The 19,303-nt window shown below is 34.0% G+C and overlaps 1 protein-coding gene across 1 annotated transcript in view; it reads right to left on the bottom strand.

Moving 5' to 3' along the window:
- LOC149772707 (charged multivesicular body protein 7-like) overlaps positions 1–18,157 on the bottom strand; it is a 72,763-nt gene extending 54,606 nt beyond the window's left edge. Inside the window, exons 1-2 of the mRNA XM_089947472.1 lie at positions 17,673–18,157; positions 10,177–10,351 (exon numbers count right to left, since the gene is read on the bottom strand). Coding sequence (XP_089803598.1) covers positions 10,177–10,351; positions 17,673–17,929 — 432 coding nt within the window. The 5' untranslated portion in view covers positions 17,930–18,157. The remainder of the gene's footprint in view (positions 1–10,176; positions 10,352–17,672) is intronic.
- Positions 18,158–19,303: the final 1,146 nt, after the last annotated feature.

The raw sequence follows: 19,303 nt of genomic DNA, 5'->3' as shown, positions 1-19,303 counted from the left end.
ACACTGGATGATCTACACCAAATCCTAAATCAGTAATCCAACAACCACAACATTACTTGTATCAACATACATTTTAAAGACTGAATGAAGTTTAGAGCTGAAAGAACTGGTGTGCTCTTAAGTATGTCCTTTATCGAAAGCCTCCTGACATTTTTCAGACCAATGAAACTTGGTTTTCTTACTCAAAAATTAGTCAAATGTTCAGCAACTATGAAAAATTTGATTAAAATTTCCAATAGTATCCAGCCATACCCAAAAATCACATCAGTTGCTTTTGCTGTTAGGCACAGGGAATTCAGAGATAGCCTTGACCATAGCACCTATAGTCTTAACTTGTGTACCAAGATATGTCCAAGAAATGTAACACAAGCACAGCAAAACTCACTTTTAGATAAATTGTCAAATTTGCATCACTGACTGTATCTAAAAATTTCCTAATGGATCGCAGGTGATCTTTCCAGATGTCATTGTAGACAATGACAGCATCAATGTAAATGTCACAACTATCTAGACCAGATACAATCATGCTCATTAAATGTTAAAAAGTACAAAGCTAACCCTTCACCTCAATTGGCATCACTTTTTATTGATAAAGTCCATATGGAGTTACAATTGCCAAAATTTCCTTTGCCTTTTACATCAGTGGAATTTGCCAGAAAAAAAAAATTTGGTGACATAATTTGAATTTCAAATTTTGTCAAAGCATTAATCGATGGTGAACTCTAGTCACTTTTACTCAATTCTATGAAATCATTTTCCAGCAAATACTCAATATTTTTTTCAAACATTCCTGGCTGAAAGGGTTCATACTGCATCAATGTTGTTTCACAGGTGCAGTATGTACAATTTCAACATCACTGTAGATCTTATTTGTTCATGGTGTTGGAAAAACTGGAAACTTTGTTTCTTGTTAATGCTGATGTGAAAGTTTCTGGTGCAGATTATTAATAATTTTTTAATTATGAACATTGGTTACACCTAGGCCACTCGGTTCTGATTGCATTCCATCATTTAAATCCTCACTGTGTTGGACAGGTACAACTAAACAGACTGCATGATTAACATGGCTATCTCCATCAATATACTCCTTTAACATATTTATATGGCAAAGTTGTTCTTGTTTTTGCCTCCCAGGAGTATTAATGATATAATTTATATACTTACTTTCTTTTCAACTGTGTAAGAACTATAGTACTTAACCTGAAGAGGATTCTGAGATAAGGACAAGACAGCCATAACTCTATCACCAGGCTGAAAACTCCTTTCCTTTGTACTTTTGTCAAACTTTAATTTCACTGTTGACTGAGTATAGTCCAGATTAGTTTCTGCAACTTCACAAGCCTGTAACAACTTATACTTAAAATCAGAAGCACAGTCAATAAGATTAATTACTAAATCAACATTTGAGCGAAGTTTCTCTTTTAAGGACTTCAATGGTCCATGGACAGTATGACCAAAAGCTAGTTCAAAGGGATAATCGTAAGATTCTTGAACTGATTCCCTAACAGCAAACAGTAAATGAGAACCTTCATCCCAATTTTGTCCTGTATCAAAATAATATGATTGAACCGTATTTGTCAAACTTTGAGGAAATCCTTCTAAAGCCTCTTGGCTTTCAGGGTGATAGGCAGAAGAGTTAAACTGCTAGATTCATGCACAACTTGCTGGAAAATTCCAAACATAAAATTTTACCCCTGATCAGACTGAACAGATTTGGGATGACCAAACTGTGATAAAACTTTACCAAAGCTTTTACTATGATTTTTGTTTTAATATTCCTCAGAAGAATTGCCTCTGGGAATCTTGTGGTCACACACATTATGGTCAACACGTATTGGTCTTAGATAAGGAACTGGCATAGTCTACCATTATTCTACTAAATGGTTCATCAAATGCAGGAATAGGTGCAGATGAGCCTTAGGTATCTACTGATTGGGTTTTTCTACCATTTGACAAGTGTGACAAGATCTACAGTATTTATAAACATCACATTTAGTTTTTAGCCTATAAAAATGACTGAAGATCTTGTGGTAAGTCATACTGGTCCCTAAATGACCAGCCAAAGGAGTTTCATGGGCTAGACTATGAACTTCCTGTCTATATGACCTAGGAACAACAGCCTAATAGCACAATGATCACTTGTCAACAGCAGGTACTTCAGATGGTCTCCATTTTGTTATAAGAAACCCATTTTTAACAAAATAATAAACACATACTTCTGTAGCTACAGTTTTGCTAATAACCCTCTGAAACAAACAAGAGATTTCATGGCCTTTTTCCTGTTCAACGACAAGTGACTGTTGTTTGTTACCCTGGTTAGAATAAAAAGAATGAGTAGTAAAAAGTGGATCACTGTGATCAATACCTTTTGATTGATCCATACCATGAGCAAAAAAGCAACCTCATCAAAGACCTGACCAATACATGTGTCAGTTAAAGGAGTAATTTCCTTATCAATATCATTCTCAAGAGCTTTCTTTGCCATAGCTCCAGTAATTGCACAAGATGTGTATAAATCAAGGATTTCATTTTCTATAGGATCGACTTTCTGATCCAAATAAGGCTTGTCAATTACAAGTGCATTATCCACAACCATATCTCCATCTAGGTCAGTGCTTAGTAATAAATGACTACCCTAAATGGATAAAGACATCACTGTTCTGACTGTCACGGGTCCTGAGACTAAGTCTGATAACAAATGAAGACAATGGAGGGTAAAATTAACAAGCTGCACTCGACTCCCTGAATAAGAACACTTTCATTAGAAGAAGACTTCTCAGAAAAAGGCAAAGTACCTGATAATAAAATACTCTGATAAGTTCCTGTGTCCCTAAACATTTTAATAAGGTTAGGATTGGTAGAATCACTAAGTGATATAGAAACTTTCAACATGGATGGTTCATAATTCTCCATAATAAAATCAAACTGGGTTTGTTTGACCCAACAAATGTATTGCTTTCAATAGATAACCATGACCTTTGCCTCTTAGAAAAATGAGCATTTGGGAAGAGCTCTGTGTTTACTCTGTTGCTTATTTTTCAATCAATAGTAATCAGAAATAATGTGCTCTTTCTTCTTGCAATAGTTGCACATAGGAGTGTGTGTGATTTGGATTCTTAATGTAGCTTTAACAATTTTTCAGTCAGATCACTAAGATGTCTGCAATGTGGCAGCTTATAGTGACGTTTAGCATTGGGGCATCATGCCGCAGACATGTAGTATGATGTCTCACCCAGTCACATTATCCTGACGCCAGGCCAACCAGTCCTAACACTAACCTCTTAATGTTGAGTGCCAAGCGAGGCAGCTGTTAGTACCATTTCTGTAAGTCTTTGGTATGACTTGGCCAGGGATTGAACCCATGACCTGCTGCATCTGAGGCAGATGCTCTAACCACTAGGCCACTGTAGTGGTCTAGGTGCACATAAGAAGAGATAAGGATTTCTAATCAGTCTGATCAGAAAATTGATTCTTAAAAGTTGTGCTAATTTGAGATTTGGAAGTGTGCATATGAGACGGAAATGGTCTTTTACTAATAACTGCTGAGAGGAGGACTTACTGACAAAAGAAATTTTGTGAATTAGACAATAATCATCAGCTGTTTGCGCAGCCTCTTTCAAAATTTCCACCTCTTTCTCATCAAAATAAGTCTTGACATTACTATGGATGGAATTCTTGAACTCTACATACTAGTAAGAGTTGTCTAAGGTTACCACAATCTTTATTAATCTTTTTAAAAAAGAACCGCCTCTCTAATTGTCAAGCTTTTTCCCATTCAAATTCAACATACATCTGGTTAGTTGATTTTCTACAAATCATAAAACCTTGTCCATATGCCTCAGGTATCACCTCAAGACCCTTCATAATATATTCTTTAACCACATCAAAATCAGCACTATGTTGTTCTGACAGTGAATATCACAAACTCTGTCAATAGGTACACTTGCCAGCTCTAATTCTTTTAATCTAAATTGAAAATCATTTTCTTCTTTGCATTTGGATTAGCCTATCTTCACTTTCTCTTTCCCATTCCTCTTTCTGTAATTGCATTTCTCTCTCTCTCTTTGCATTGGAATAATTTCTATCTGAAACTTAAGCTTTCTTAACTCTAATTCCATCCTGGGTTCTTCCTCCACCATTCATTCTGGCTGCCATGTATGGCCTATCTTGTGCTGAAAAACGGCATTTAACAACATAACAACAATTTTAATTCCATCTTTTTAGCTGCAATTCTATTTTCTAAGGTTCTAAATCCTCCAGGGTAGGATTTGAAACAAGGTCCACCACTTTAGATGACATTGTGAAAGCTAATTGGTTTCACTATAGATTTCTCAAACATGCAAAACAATACCTGGAACTTAGAAAATTCTGAAACAAATTGAATCTGAATTTGAAAACAAAGTTTTCTTAAACATTTTACAGAAATTCATATCCTGCACATGAGCCCCATTTATCTAAAATTACTCTATGTCTTGTCTATGTAACAGAAAAGAGTGAAACCAAAAAGTGTTGTAAAATTCAAAAAGAACTTACAGTATTGTTAATTAAATCCAAAAAAAATCCAAACAGTTATAACACCAGTCCTAATGAATAAAGTTCTAAATAAACTCCAGAATTTATTAAAAATATGATCCAATTCTGAAGGTGTTGAGGCACCTGTAGTCTCCAATTTACTAATATAACAATGACAGGACTTGTGATGATGTGCCAACAGTCTTTTGATGAATTACAATAATATATTCCAAGATATCCTTGCCAGAATTCACTAAACATGTACTTCCAAATTAAAGTTTCTTTCCATGAATATTATTTGGCACTTTTTGATTCCAGAGAATAATCTGAATAAATAATTCCAGCCCAAATGAAATAGTGAACACTACAATAAGACTGATTCTGCTTCAAGATCTTACAACAGGAATGAATAATTTCTAGATAAACAAGATTATAAAGCCCTCGTCTTGACCTAGGTCACAATTAGCATTTTCTAAAAATTATAAACCTATTACTTAACCCAATTTATCCTGTTACCCAATTTCAACTGCAGTGAAAGAATCCTGAGAAGCAATTCAAAATTCATTGTGCTAAAATGGAGCATCATATAGCAGCAGCTGCAGAAATTGTGACTACCTTTACTATGTTTACTAAAAATGTTGTAACAATGTTATTTCTTTTATAAAGTATATAAAACTATATATCTCTGAAAAGGTAATAAAATTTGCAACATAGTGATATATGTTTTGTTATCATTTACCAATGTACATGCTCACAACTGTATTTTGAAATATGACTTGAAAGAAGAAAACAAAACCAAAGAAAAAAAACTTACCATGATGTTCAGTGAATCTTTTGTCCATAAAGATGAATGAAATGATCCTAATAGTATGCAAATAAAATAAAGGTAATTCAATTTCTAGTATTTTGGTCCAAATTTGAAGTTTCTAGCACTGTTAGTTCAAAAGTTATAATAATTTTACTAAAATTGGACAACATGACACATGGAACAATTTGTTTACTTCACATTCTGGAACATGTACTTCAGCGTGCAGTTTCTCATGAAAACTTGTCACAAATTAATCCTAGAAATCTTTCAGCATAACAATTTGTTTCATCAACAAGTTTTATCCAGATTAAATCATCCCAAAGTAACTTAAAATAATGATGTGCATCGGCTTCTCCTGGGTGTTGCTCCTTCTATCAATTTAAATCTTGGCTGCAACCGAAGTGAAAAATCATGCTGGACCCATTCCTCTTGAAAGCCTTCAAAGTCAGCTTCATTCTCTGAATCACTGTCGAAAAGTGCACGAAGCCATGCTTCATCCCTTTCATCAACTTTATTCAATTCTAACCCATCATTTAAGTCAATATTATCATTGGAATCATCCAATTCATCAACTTCAATATCGCTACCCTCGCTAGCAACATCCATGTTTACATCAGAGTTGTCGTCCATCATTTTATCGATCGATTTTCAAGTCAACAATTTCTTTTCCAACCGCGTTTTTTTTTTAAATTTCACTGTGCATGCGTGCTTTAACCATTTCCTGTGTAGGTGAAGAAGTACACAAATATTTGTGATGTATAACACGTGTTTCTAGAGACGTTAAACACGTATGTAGTAGAGTACGACTATAGTGGTATTCAGGATTAAATGGGATACTATGACTGTAGGCATATTCAGGATAGAATGAGGCATTACAACCGCAGTCGTATTCAGGATAAAATGGGTTAATGGAAAATTCCATTCTAGAAGATTATGTTACTAAGATTGTAATAAAGAACATGACAAACATAATGTCATTGACTCAGACCAAGATAATGGTCCTAATATTTAACCCACACTCTTATACAAATATTAGCTACGTATTATTTGCTTATCAAAATAAAAGTGAGACCAGTGTCTTTAGTCAGGAACAGAGTGAACTTGATTTGGGCAAGGTGAAGTACAAAATACAAGTATTCAAAGCATATAATAGATTTTTTTGAAAACTCACAAACAATACAAATTAAATATATGTAACTCTTGATTGTGATACAAGAGAAACAAGTTTAATGGGTTTTTCTAATATCTAAATGACAATGATCAAATTTTGGATGATTTAATTGTTTAAATATTACTGAAAGTTAAAAAAGAATTGCAGGGACTTTCATAACTTGCAAAGTAATATCAGCCCTGTGTTACTATATTGGTATATGCATTTGCATTTCACTATGAAAAAAATGAATGCTTGGCAACACTGCCTGAAGGTATTGTACATTCAAATGGAATGGCATGTAGTTCATTCCACACTTTAGTACAATCAAATGGAATGGCTTGTAGTTCATTCCACACCATACACAATTAGTTAGCAATTGTTTCCATGTTTATGCCAGAATCCAATGGCACCAACAAGTCTGTGTTCAAAATTACCCCAACAGAATGGCCACCCATCTAATAGTCCCTTTGACGCATATTACTGCAAAACCTGACCCATGTACCCCTAACAATCATACATAGAATTGGGTTTATTTATAGAAGCTCTTATTTGTTTACTTTGAAATTCAGCATACTAACATTTGTTTCAACATGCTGAGAAATTAACCTTAATTCTACAACAATGTAAGTAATCTCAGTTTTGCTGTGTGTTCCTCAGATGTTACATTTCGTTACTTGATAATTACTGGTTGTTATTACCACCCATAAATATCAAGATGACAAAAGTCAACAGAAAAATGCCACCGTATTGTTTAGTTCAAGTCGATATGACACCCAGTTGCCAGAAAGCTCAAATGGTATGTAACCTGTTGTGGCATTTCCTTCACAGATTACAAATGTACTAATATGGGTACCAAACTAAAACAGTATATCACATGACAAGCTCACTTCCTTTCTAAACACTCTCATGTAATAGCTACAAATTGCCAATAAAGAAATATGTTGTTGCCAAAAGTGAAAATGCTGACATATTCTCAGTTTAAAAGGAAAAGTGAACGCACTTCAACTAAATCAGATGAGATTTTGTCATCACTACTGAGAAATTTAATATAAAAAAGATTCAAATAAACACTGTCTATATACACTGAACTGCAGTGGGCAAAAGAAACTGATGGGCGGTGATAGTTACAGCTAGTTAGATATGTGTGCCCCTATTTACTGACAAGGTGGTTTTCCATTTGATTGATAATTATTCATAATTATTTTAAATAATACTAACATAAGATTTATTATAGTGATTTCATAACATGCCTGTGATTTTTAAATAAAAATATTAAATATTGAAAAATTAGTTGACTTTCATTCTTTATATTTTGTTATTACTCCCATACAGGGATGGCGCTGCTTTAAAAAAGTTGTAGACCAAAAAAATTGCCAACCTCAATATTGTTTTCACCAATTTTTAAAAGATGTCGCCATTTTCATAATGCAGTACTTTTCGTTTACCTCAACATCCTCTGGACCAAGGAATATTGTCACTGTAAGTGGATGTTTAGATAAAAGGGGGTGGGGGGGGGCTGAAAATAAATTGAAATCTTTAAGAGATGACCTGTCATCAGTGACTAGGATTTATGCAGAGGGGAAACAAATGGAAATTTTGATTAAATGAAGATAACTAGTCTGAAGTATACTTGTATATTGACAACTTACATTTGTGTAGTACACTCCACAATGTATTATATAATATACATGCATATGAAAAATACATGAATTGGAATATTTGATCATAAGTTAAAAAATTCATGTACCAGTCAAATCAAGTTATAAAACAGAACAAAAACGTATATATAAAATACGACAGTCCTTGCTTGATCTATATCCCACTGTCAACAAACATGTTTCCCAAAACAGTTCACTCTGATATTCATTGTCCTACTAGCATGTGGCTGTATAGTTGTTTATATGCTGCAGGTACATGTACAGTACTTAAAATGACCTAGATTTTGGTCAGCCAGAGAAAAACTACCATGATGCCGAGGCTACCAAGGGGATAAGACTACTCATAAGGAAATGAAAACAAGTGAAAAAATTAAAAAGTTTCACATTCTTATGTGATGTTCCACCTTACTTTAACCCGATGGCCAGATATCTATTTTTTCAAAATATTGGAACTTTAATTATGTTTAAACCACGTTTGGTAGCGATCGTAGGCATGAAGTTTTTGTTGGGAAAGGAAACTTTCACGGCACAATAAATATGTTCCAATCACTATGAAAAATGAAACAATGCTTTTATTTAAGTTTGTTGCTGATTTTCTTTTATCAGAGGTCTTCAGCTTGCTTTGATGCAGGTTCATGAGTTACTGAAGGCACTGCTAAAGGCGCTTTTTGAAGGACCAAACATATGTCCATTTGTTATTGCTTCGGCAACATCACATAATTGTAAACAAAGTGATGGAGACAGAATTTTTTTCCATTTGTTTAGCATTCATACAGAACAATCGCTGCTTCAAAGGTAATCAGTTTTCTTTGAAGTTTCAGCAAAACTCGTTTTTCTGGTACATTTTTCAAGAAGGAAAAAAACTGCTATCATCTGGTAGATTGTAGTCATTCCCGTTACTGCCTTCAGAGGTGGCTGATTGTCGCTAGTCAGGTAGCATGACTAATTTGGTTATATTACAGTAATGAGTACTAAGGCCACACATCAGCATAAGTGGATTATGATATAACAATGCTGTGTTAGGGTGGTTTGTCAATATGAACCGAGGATTTGTTTATGTAACAATAGATTCAAGCGCAATTTTATATCCAAGTTTGTGACTTCCTGTTATGGTGTCTTTGAATTTCTTAGTTCCAAACCCTAGACTGTATGTACAATTTATAACAGCCAAAAATGTTGTTGCCAAAAAGATAGCCAGATGGCATATTTTGTCATCAATAAGGAAACAAAATCACAATTTGCAACATTGGCGAAGCCCAGTGCAATTCCTGCCATAGATAAGTCATCCCCTCTAAAAAGGCCATCCCTATTATAAGGCCGATTTCTTACTGCAGAAGGTGAAACCTAAAAAGAGGGTTACCACTATACTGCACAATGAGTCTAAAATAGTCAGGCACATGCTTTAGAGACATATTCATACCTGCCATGAAAAGTGTATTATTGTTTAAAACATGTTTTTACACTGAAGCAAGAATCACCTGCCACACAAAATTTATTACAGACCAATAATATACATCTGCCACACTAATCAAAGCCAGATTACAAATCAAGGACATTATCAGGGATCTCAACATAATTACAGAATGATACATCCTAAACTATTCACTTCCAATCTGAGAGTCACAGCCACAAAGTTTTACCTACATCCCTAAGCCTTCTTGAAAACTTGTTATATTTTGTGTTATTTTTACAGTAAACTCCTGATTAAGGTGTATTCAGCTTACCCGAGTTTTGCGTTTATGTGATTTAATATTACCACCCAAGCAGAAAAATACACTCTGAGATGTACATCATTTGCATATACATGTGAAAGCACAGCATGGATTCCCAAACAGGATCTGCCAGTTTTATGTGTTCAACAAGGATGAACATCTAAATCCCACTGATAGATGGATGCATGCCGCACAAATTTTATATACTGTATAAATGGTTTTTGAGGAATTCAAAATACGAGTAAATGAGGGGTTTAATGTCTTTATTTATAAGGGGTAGATATACATATTCACAGATAAGAAAACAGACATTTATGACACTAAAAGAACTACCTTCAGAATATCATCTAAAACGTATAAATCATCTTCTTTGTTCCAAGAATGTTGCCATGGCAACAGTTGAAAACTCCACTTGATTGGCTGTTTAATAAGTTTACTGAATCCCCACGATAACCATCCTACATTGTCCTGCTGTTGAAGATCTGATAGCTTTTTTAGCTTACCATTCCTGAAAAATAAATGGAAGTGTAATCAACGATTACAGAGTGCTCCTCTTAAAAGTTTTTAGTAGTCTTTTGCAGCAACTGGAAATATTAACTGTCATGCAGAAAATAAATTCAGACTAAAGTGATCTTGAAAACCAATTGTTGGATCCTTTCTAAGTAAAGATTCATTTTATTTCAGTTTTTTTTATCTGAACAGGTTAACTCTTAACACTGTTAAAATTTATTATTTTAACTTTTATTTAGCCCTGCATAGCTAGTATAATGTTGACATACTGCTAAACAATATACACACATATTGTGAGAGGGCAAAAAAGATATTCCCAATACACAATGTGTTGTCATTAATATGGAAATTAACACTGAATAAACATATGTATTCCTACATACAAATTGCACTGGTCAGAAGAGCCTTCTTAGTAACAATTTATGAAAGCCACAGTGACATTCTTTGGTCCTAAAAGAGTAGTACCACCAGAGCTGCATTCAATTAATCAAGTTCCATGACTGGAATATAAACAGCATCCAACAAATAAACTTTAAAAAACACATAAATATTTAGCAACTTACGTCACTCAAACATGAAATATAGATCATGGTGGCATCATTATGCAATAATGGCATATTACTTATAAAGACTCATTCCCTCACACAGATGGAACCCAAGCTGGTGAAGCATTAAATGAGATTCTTCTGGGTTCTTCCTCCACCAGCTATACTGGCAGCCATGTATAACCAACCTATCATGTTCCTAAAAATGGGATTAACCAACAAAACCACAATCAATTTTTGTCTAAGGAGAAATAAAATAACTGTATAATCAATCATCTGCAAACCTGAACACCCTCTCCTGATAGCAATAAAAAAAAGATTCTTTTCCTAAAAGACTCCAAGGAAACAACACTCATAATTTGCACAGACACAGATACCTTCACAAGACTATACAAAAATCAAGATTAAACATGTCGGTCAATTAAATGTATACAATACTAATCTTCACAAGCCATTCAAGTCAAAGATATTAAAGTCACATACAGACAAACTGACACAAGCCATTCAAGTCAAAGATATTAAAGTTACATGCAAAAATAACTTTTAACTTTAAAACGTTTTGGGCAGATTTTAAGGAATCCGATGGTACATCTTAATTTTATTATCAACATCTTCCATGAAATAAACTAATCAAAACCTAATATCATCTAACTGGCTTCATGTTTATTCCAACTGATCCCCTCTAATTTCAGAGATTAATCTAATCTGAAAACTCCATTGGCATTTGTTGTGGGAGAAATTCTTGTCTTCAAAAGGATTTGAATTTACTAAACTTGATTTTAAATAAATGTGAAGAAAAAGAAAAGAAATCTGAGTTCTAATGTAAGACTGTTGCTAAGATCAGAGCAAGCCAAATATTTTCACCTATGGGACCTAGATCTGTATCAAAAAAACAGGGTTCATAAACGTTTATGTGAAGAAAAAAATCAAGGGCAATTCAAGGACAGAACCCAGATTCTCAAAGGGCAACATAGAATCATGACATAGATAAAATGTCTCAAAAATAGGTAAAGCCAAAAGAATAAGACAAAATAACTGTACTTGAAAGCAATCTGTATTTACCATTACTTCAGTGTAACTACAAGTAATAAGATATTTTACAAGTAATGCAATCCAAACTGATGTCACATGGTGTATAACACTGGCAACACAGAAAAAAAAGAAGAAAAAAACTCATAAAGTTCTCAGAGTATACAGAATAAAAAGGGTGGAGAAAAGAAACTTCTTACAATGCTTTGCCAGCACATTTGTCATGTTTTTGAAACCAATCTCTATTCTATATTAATTCCCTTCAAGCCATGTTTAACAAAAGCAGCAAGACCCCAATTTAAAGTGATGGCTCATGATTGATCAGTCATTTGTTTTACTTGCTGGCCCTTTTAAAGTATAACATCTGTTCTCTGTTTTCAATGTTTGCTTTTTAATTAAAGTAAACATTTTCAAAAATGCACAAAGACACTCAAGCATAGAATTTAAATTAAAAAAGCATTTGGTATGTATGGTTCTCTACATGTACACTTTTTTAGTTTAAATAAGTGAAGCCTGATAGCAAGTTCATTGTTCATCCTGTTTCTTTTGCTATAAAAATTTAATATAGTGGTGAAATTAAGTAACATATATGTGTACACAATATATCAGTAATTTAAATTTTCTCTATTTCTTTCTTTGTTCTTTTTTTAATTCTTTTCTTTTTAATATTCTCCTTATTTACTTTTTTCATCTCTTTGACACGTGTTAATTGGATTACAGTAGCACTTCTCTGGATTGTTGAGTTTGGGCAAAGTTTATGGAGTGCAGCTGGGAAGAAAGATATGAAGATGCTATATGACATAACCTGCAAACTTTCAGGGAAAAAAAGGAACCCCTCACATCTAGTCAAAGACAAAGAAGAGACAATACTCAGCAATAGTTATGCATATTTGGGTGTGCACAAATACATGTGTACCCCAAATAGATTCAAAACTGCATTATAATTTATATACACAATGAATGTTCTTTGGGCATCATTTATTTGACAAAACTAACACAAAAGTTCATAAGAAACTTTAGTTCAGATTTTTGTACCTAAATGAACCCAATGAACAAAATTGCTCTGTCATAATAGCCAACATATTTCTAGCTGGTTCTATGTGTAAATGTAAAGAGCTTAGTTTTATACTGAACAGATTTAAATGTTTCACCAGCCTTTCTATGTGCTGTATTAGCCAAAATAATAACAGCTAAAATACTTGATTTGGGTGTGTGTGATTTACATTTTTAACACAGCTTTAACAATCATATCGCTACGATGTCTGCAGTGTGGCAGTTTATAGTGATGTTTAGCGCTGGGGCATCATGCCACAGACATATAGCATGATGTCCCACCTAGTCACATTATCTTAACACCAGGCCGAAAAGTCCTAACACTGACCTCTTAATGCTGAGTGCCTAGCGAGGCAGCTTTTAGTACCATTTTTGTAAGTCTTTGGTATGACTCCGCCGGGAGTTCGAACCTGCAACCTCCTGCATTTGAGGCAGACGCTCTACCACAGAGCCACTGGAGCTGTCAAAAAAGGACTTGATTGTCCAAGTTCCTTTCAGTATAGTCTTAATATAGTACAGTTATAAACATCTTGATAGCTTGAAATTGCTTGTATTCATTATTTATTTTCTTCAACATATTATTTCATTTGTTAAATAATATACATGTACTGTGCAATATGTTATTTTATATTGTCCTATTTGTACCAACTTTCATTACTGTTAAGAAGTACACATCCATTTCAGCATCTGGGGATGACATGCACCTACCTCTGGTAATTTAAACAAAATTTTATCATCTCTGCTTAGAACCAATCACTGGAAATATTGATAGAAGGAAAAAAACATTGACAAAAAGGTCTTTTGACTTCTCTTACTTTGGCTTTTACAATAAATAAAAAGGACTGGTGAAACATCTGATTTTAAAAAAATCAATTAAACAAAACTAAAACACTAGTCATACATTCACATGATACCAGATGAAAACAACATCAATACATGTTGGCTAATGTGACAGTGATTTTATATACTGGGCAGTGCTCAAAATTCAGATAACCAGACACCAGGGGCCCCTGTAATGTTAGGGTGGGCTCATTCTGTATTCTAAGTGAGGTACCTGTCAGGCTTGCCGAAAAAGAAAATTTAATTTGCCTGAGGAAATTGATCATTCTGATGAAATGTGTAAATATATTTTCAAAATGTTAACATACCTGCCATAACACCACACAATCTAAATCAGATCACCACTGACCTATTTAAAACAGAGATCTGATTTTAATCAAATTGAAGCATGGCATGTCAAGTTAAAAATATGATTTTGTACTCCCAAACCTTCTGACACTGTTGAGTTTTAAAAAAACATACTATACAGTATTTATCAAACAAAAATAAGACACTTTCAGTATATGTCTGTTACATGTAGCATGTATAAACGGTAAACAGTAATGATTGGAGCTTATGTAAAACTATCCCATGGGCAGTTTAAATAGTGGCAATTAAAGGCAAAGAGGTCAGGTAGAAACCACCATTTTACATATTACTTAACTGGCTGACAATAGCTAGTGAGATGTATTTGTGCAGTGGGAGAGCTAGTGAGATGTGTTTGAGGGATGCATTGGGAGATCCCATTGTGCTAATTTGCATAGGTAGGATCTGGCAGTGAACAATGCATTGTATATAAATCAAAGAGATACTAAAAGCATGTACAGGAACAAAAGTTATTAGACATCATTGCCTTGAATTAGAATGTTTAAGCGATATGTATTATATTTTTGAGAGGTCTGTGCACATCAGAAACGTTTCTTTGAAGTTGGATTTTACTGCATTTATAGAATGCAAAGCACTATCAGGTGTAACTCATTTTTTAAAGCTGATTTAGGTTAGCTATCAGCAAAGCCCAACAAAAATACATTTCAGAAATTTTGGTTGATGGAGTTTTACTTAGTGAAGCATGTCAGCATAGCAATTAACACTAATGACACTTGCATTACCTTCAAACCCCTTTGAAGCCTATTGAATTTATATTTGAACTGTAGGTACTGCAAAGTTATGTGAAATAATAAACAAAGGGAAATTTTGGGCATGTAGAAATAGGTGTCCGGGCTTGTGGAATTTCAGTCTGGGCTTGTGATTTATTTAAGTCACAGCCTGGCACATGTGTCTAAAATAAATTTTCTTTGAGCACTGGTACTGGGTTAATCTAGTAAACAAAATCTTCATCAAATACAAGATATCCAAAACATATACTGTGTAAAGAATGCAAATTTGATTCTATTTCTGGTATATTTGTGCACAAACTTATTGACAGTTTCTACATATGAACTAAAACAGGCTTGACACCCGTATCCAGCAGGTGCAAACATTTGCTTTACTCATGTCTTATCTTTCATCTTGCCTTACAAGAGTCTAATTCTGTCATCATAGAATTTCTCAAAATGAATCTGGGAAAATCTTGGAAATATATTTCAACATGTTACTGGTTACAAATATTTTGTTTTGAAACAAAATAGCAGGGTAAAAAGATTTTCTTTGTCATCAAAGACAAAGGCCTAAATGAATAAAAACAGCCAATCACCTGCTGGAATGAGTTAGATAGCAGTGTTACTATTTGAATGTCAGTGATGATTTCAGTGTGAAATTATCAATATACCTTTAATAGTGTTGATACTCTGAAACCAACATATAGTTCTCTGCATATTTTCCTGACAGCTTGGCTCTATTTGTTTTCAGCCGCCTGTTATGTAGGATTATCAGCCACTCACCAGTAATTAATCAATTTATTTCAACTGACCTCTGTATGTGGATGGTAGTAATGTCAAAAATAAAAGAAGAAAAAAGGATGGAGACTTACTTGTTGGTCTATGATACACTATATAAACAAGCTACTTGTTATTTAGGTATAAAAAAACTGTGAAAAAGAGAAACTTCTAAATATTGTGAATTTTTATGTCATGATAAACATTTTGAAATTGTACATGTATCAGTAGTACACATAAGCATGTCGAAAACAAACACAAAAAATGCACACCAAGGTATGTGTTATGATATGCACAGAAAACATTAACCATCTACTGCAACTTATCTATGTTTCTGATATTTTTTTGTAATATTTGACATATAAAAAGCATATGCTTTGTATTCTATGCATTTCAAAGGTATATTTGGTTTATATCTGGGTATATGTGGGTGTTTCGTGTAAGCCCAGCCTCAGTCATACCATGTAGGACACCTCCCCTGATATTTGTGCTTTTTAGGTCAATGTCTTTTTGCCTACATAATGGTGTTGTGTGGCATGTTCTGAGGTCGACTAACATCAGAACAAGAAATCAAATATATGGGGATATATCACACACTTGGCAGCCCATATCTATGCTTTTCTACAAACAAAAGTCACATTGCTTTAAATTTAATTTATGTAATGTCTTTTTCAAAATAAAAAAAATTCAGATTTGGAGAGAAGCAAAAGAACGTGTTTTCAAGTTCAGCTGACCTATAATTCATCTGACTGGAATATGCTGGAAGCCAGGAATGGCAAAACTGAATTAAGCTGAATTGTTTCTTTAACAAAACAAAATAAAATTATACTAATATTGAATAACCTGTTTAGATAGCTTCATTTTGTTTAAGATACTTAATATTCTTTTACCTGATTTTAATTTAACAGAAAAAAGACAAAGTAAAGCCCGACTAAATCAACATGACTTTACTTTCTAGAAAAGCACCTATGGGCTACATGCTATACAGCACATTATTTAGGCAGTAAGACCCAGACACCCAAACATAAATATCAGCGTCGAGGTCTTACATGTAGGACTAAAGGCTACCAAGTGTATGAGATATTCCTGAAAATCTGACTTCTTGTTCCGATGTTAGTTGACCCCCGAACAGGCTACACCATCCCGTTATTTAGGCAGTAAGCTCACAACCTTAGTATAAAAAAACAACAACAAAAAAATGTTAGCATCTTACAATATATAACTAGCCCAGCCTTGGTCCTACAATGAAAGACACATCACCAAATATTTTCTTGGGGGGGGGGGGGCAATGGGTCTTACCGCCTAACTAGCAGCGCTATGAAGTGTGTTTTGACTAAAAGTGCAACAAAAGTCGAAATTTCAGAATTTTCACACACTGGCAACCAATAATGACACTTTTCTACAAAGCAAAGTTATAATGTTTTTGTCAGACTTTACTTATCCTCGTGTCTTTCCTCTAATAAATTCAAATTCTCACAAAAGAAATGGACCTATTTTCAAGTTTCGTTAGCCTACATTTCATTGGCTGGAAATTGAAGAAAGCCTAGATTGCTGAAATTGGGTAAAGTTAAAATAGTATTCTTTAAGGAAATGAATAAAAAATATATCATGCCTATTGGAACCATAAGCAATGTATCGTTTTGTTCAAGAAACATATCCCCCACATGAACTTACTTAAACATACTTCAACTACCATCGCATTGCAACAAATTCAAATGTATGTCAATGGAACATGAAAATGCGTCCATATGCTAGTGTCATATTTTCGTTCCGCCAGGATAATGACAGCACAGTAAGTATATTATTTACACATAAAGTAGAGGAAGAGTGTCGATATAGGCTGTCAAGTGAAGTTTGACTACCGATTCCGATGTCAGCGACATCGGGACACGCTATACAAGGCCGTTATTTGGATAGTAAGACATAGCACTAAAACAAAAACAAAAACAGCATGTGATATGTCTTGCATTGTAGGACTAGCCCGGCCTATATAAAGAACCTTATCATCTCCTCCATCACAGTTTGCAGACAAACAGGGGTCCTGCCCTTCCTTTCGAATTTCCTGGGAAGTGATTTCAGAGAAATTATTGCTTCACCACTGGCATGAGCTTCATTCAGGATCATTTCGGTCCAGAACATCATTTTCTGTTCCCAAGACCTCGGATTTAGACTCTTCTCTCTAAATGGTGAAAATAAAACAGTCATTTTTGTGTCTTCTTCCCATTCTGAGAAGTATTTTCCACCGTTGCTTTCCATATTTTAATTGTATGGACTTATACTAAGCAACTAAAAGCTCTAGTTGTATATATGTCTCAAAATAAATTATAATTTCACTTTAGTTGATGTTCATAGTCCTAAACTTTCCTCCTGAGTCCATCATTTGAGTCTGATGTCTTACAAATTGTTTTCATTCTTTTTTCTTTCTAAGCTTAGAGAAAGCCTATTAGTAAACCAGACTCCTATGGAATGGCTGGATGTCCTCTGGTAAAGAAAATAGCAAAAGCTATCCAAATAATATAAATAGTCTCCAGACTAATAGAAACACCGTTCAGCAAACTTTACATGTTCCGGCAACATGTCATTCTGCGCACTCCGAAACTAAAGACCGGGCAACAGACATAGGCAACATTACGTTTGCAAAGCACGTGTTAATTCATTTTACAAAGAATTTTACTTAGTTTAAATTATAATTATGGTACATGTTAGAATGACCTTAGCAAGTCATGAAAATAAACAAAGTAGTTGGGCCAAATGTGTTGAACTATTTTGTTACTTTTAATATATCGACGTGTCCTCAGAGCTAGTCGGCTTGGGGATAACAGTAAATCGCCAGATAGCAGAGAAGTCGCTTATTTAGCGACTATGACGTAGAGTGAACCGATCGGTCATTTCTCTTAGGTCGTCTATTTACATCGCATGCTAGAAAGAAAAGAATAAGAATGATACTTTCAAGTGAGAATGCAATATTAATGGCATGTAACGAAGCTATTTCTGAGGTTAATATGCATGAAATGTATGAAAAGGAAGGAATTTAGTTCTGTTGAATGGTTTGTTTTGCAGGTTATTTTTCAATACGTTATGTATTGGAAGGGTTTGCGCTATTTGGTATTGGACAGAAAAGTTGTATTTTGTAGCACATGATAAACAGAAGTAAAAGAAAAATGTCAATGAGGAAAGGATAGATATCTGTTATATATGTTGCCTTGTTAGTGTATATACATATTCCATAAGGAATACATTGGCACAAAATAAAAGCAGAATGAAAGAACTTAACATATATACCTACGTATAAACAATAATAGGAGACGAATATGAAATATAAGTATGACAAATATAACTAGAGTAGGACATGTTGGTTCTGGCATCAGAATTAATAATTTCAGCATAGTTCAGTACTTAATGAAGTTGATGAACGTTTAAAAGTCATGCTACATCAGGTAAACATAGTAGACCCAGATAATGAAAATTCCTATTTTAGTAGAAGCAATATCAAAGAAATATTGAAGATTCCATATGGATCTAACTGTGCAATATTAACCGTTACGTATTTGATAAATTATGTTTAAAAAAACGTGTCGGACAAACCCGAACGTACGTATCTAAACACATGAAGAAGCATAGATTTCACAT

Source organism: Sinohyriopsis cumingii, unplaced genomic scaffold (genome assembly GCF_028554795.1).
Source record: "Sinohyriopsis cumingii isolate HCF-2022 unplaced genomic scaffold, ASM2855479v2 utg001237l, whole genome shotgun sequence".
Lineage (NCBI taxonomy): Eukaryota > Metazoa > Mollusca > Bivalvia > Unionida > Unionidae > Sinohyriopsis > Sinohyriopsis cumingii.
The sequence above is the reverse complement of the archived record's forward strand: the minus strand, read 5'-3'. Positions and strand labels throughout refer to the sequence as shown.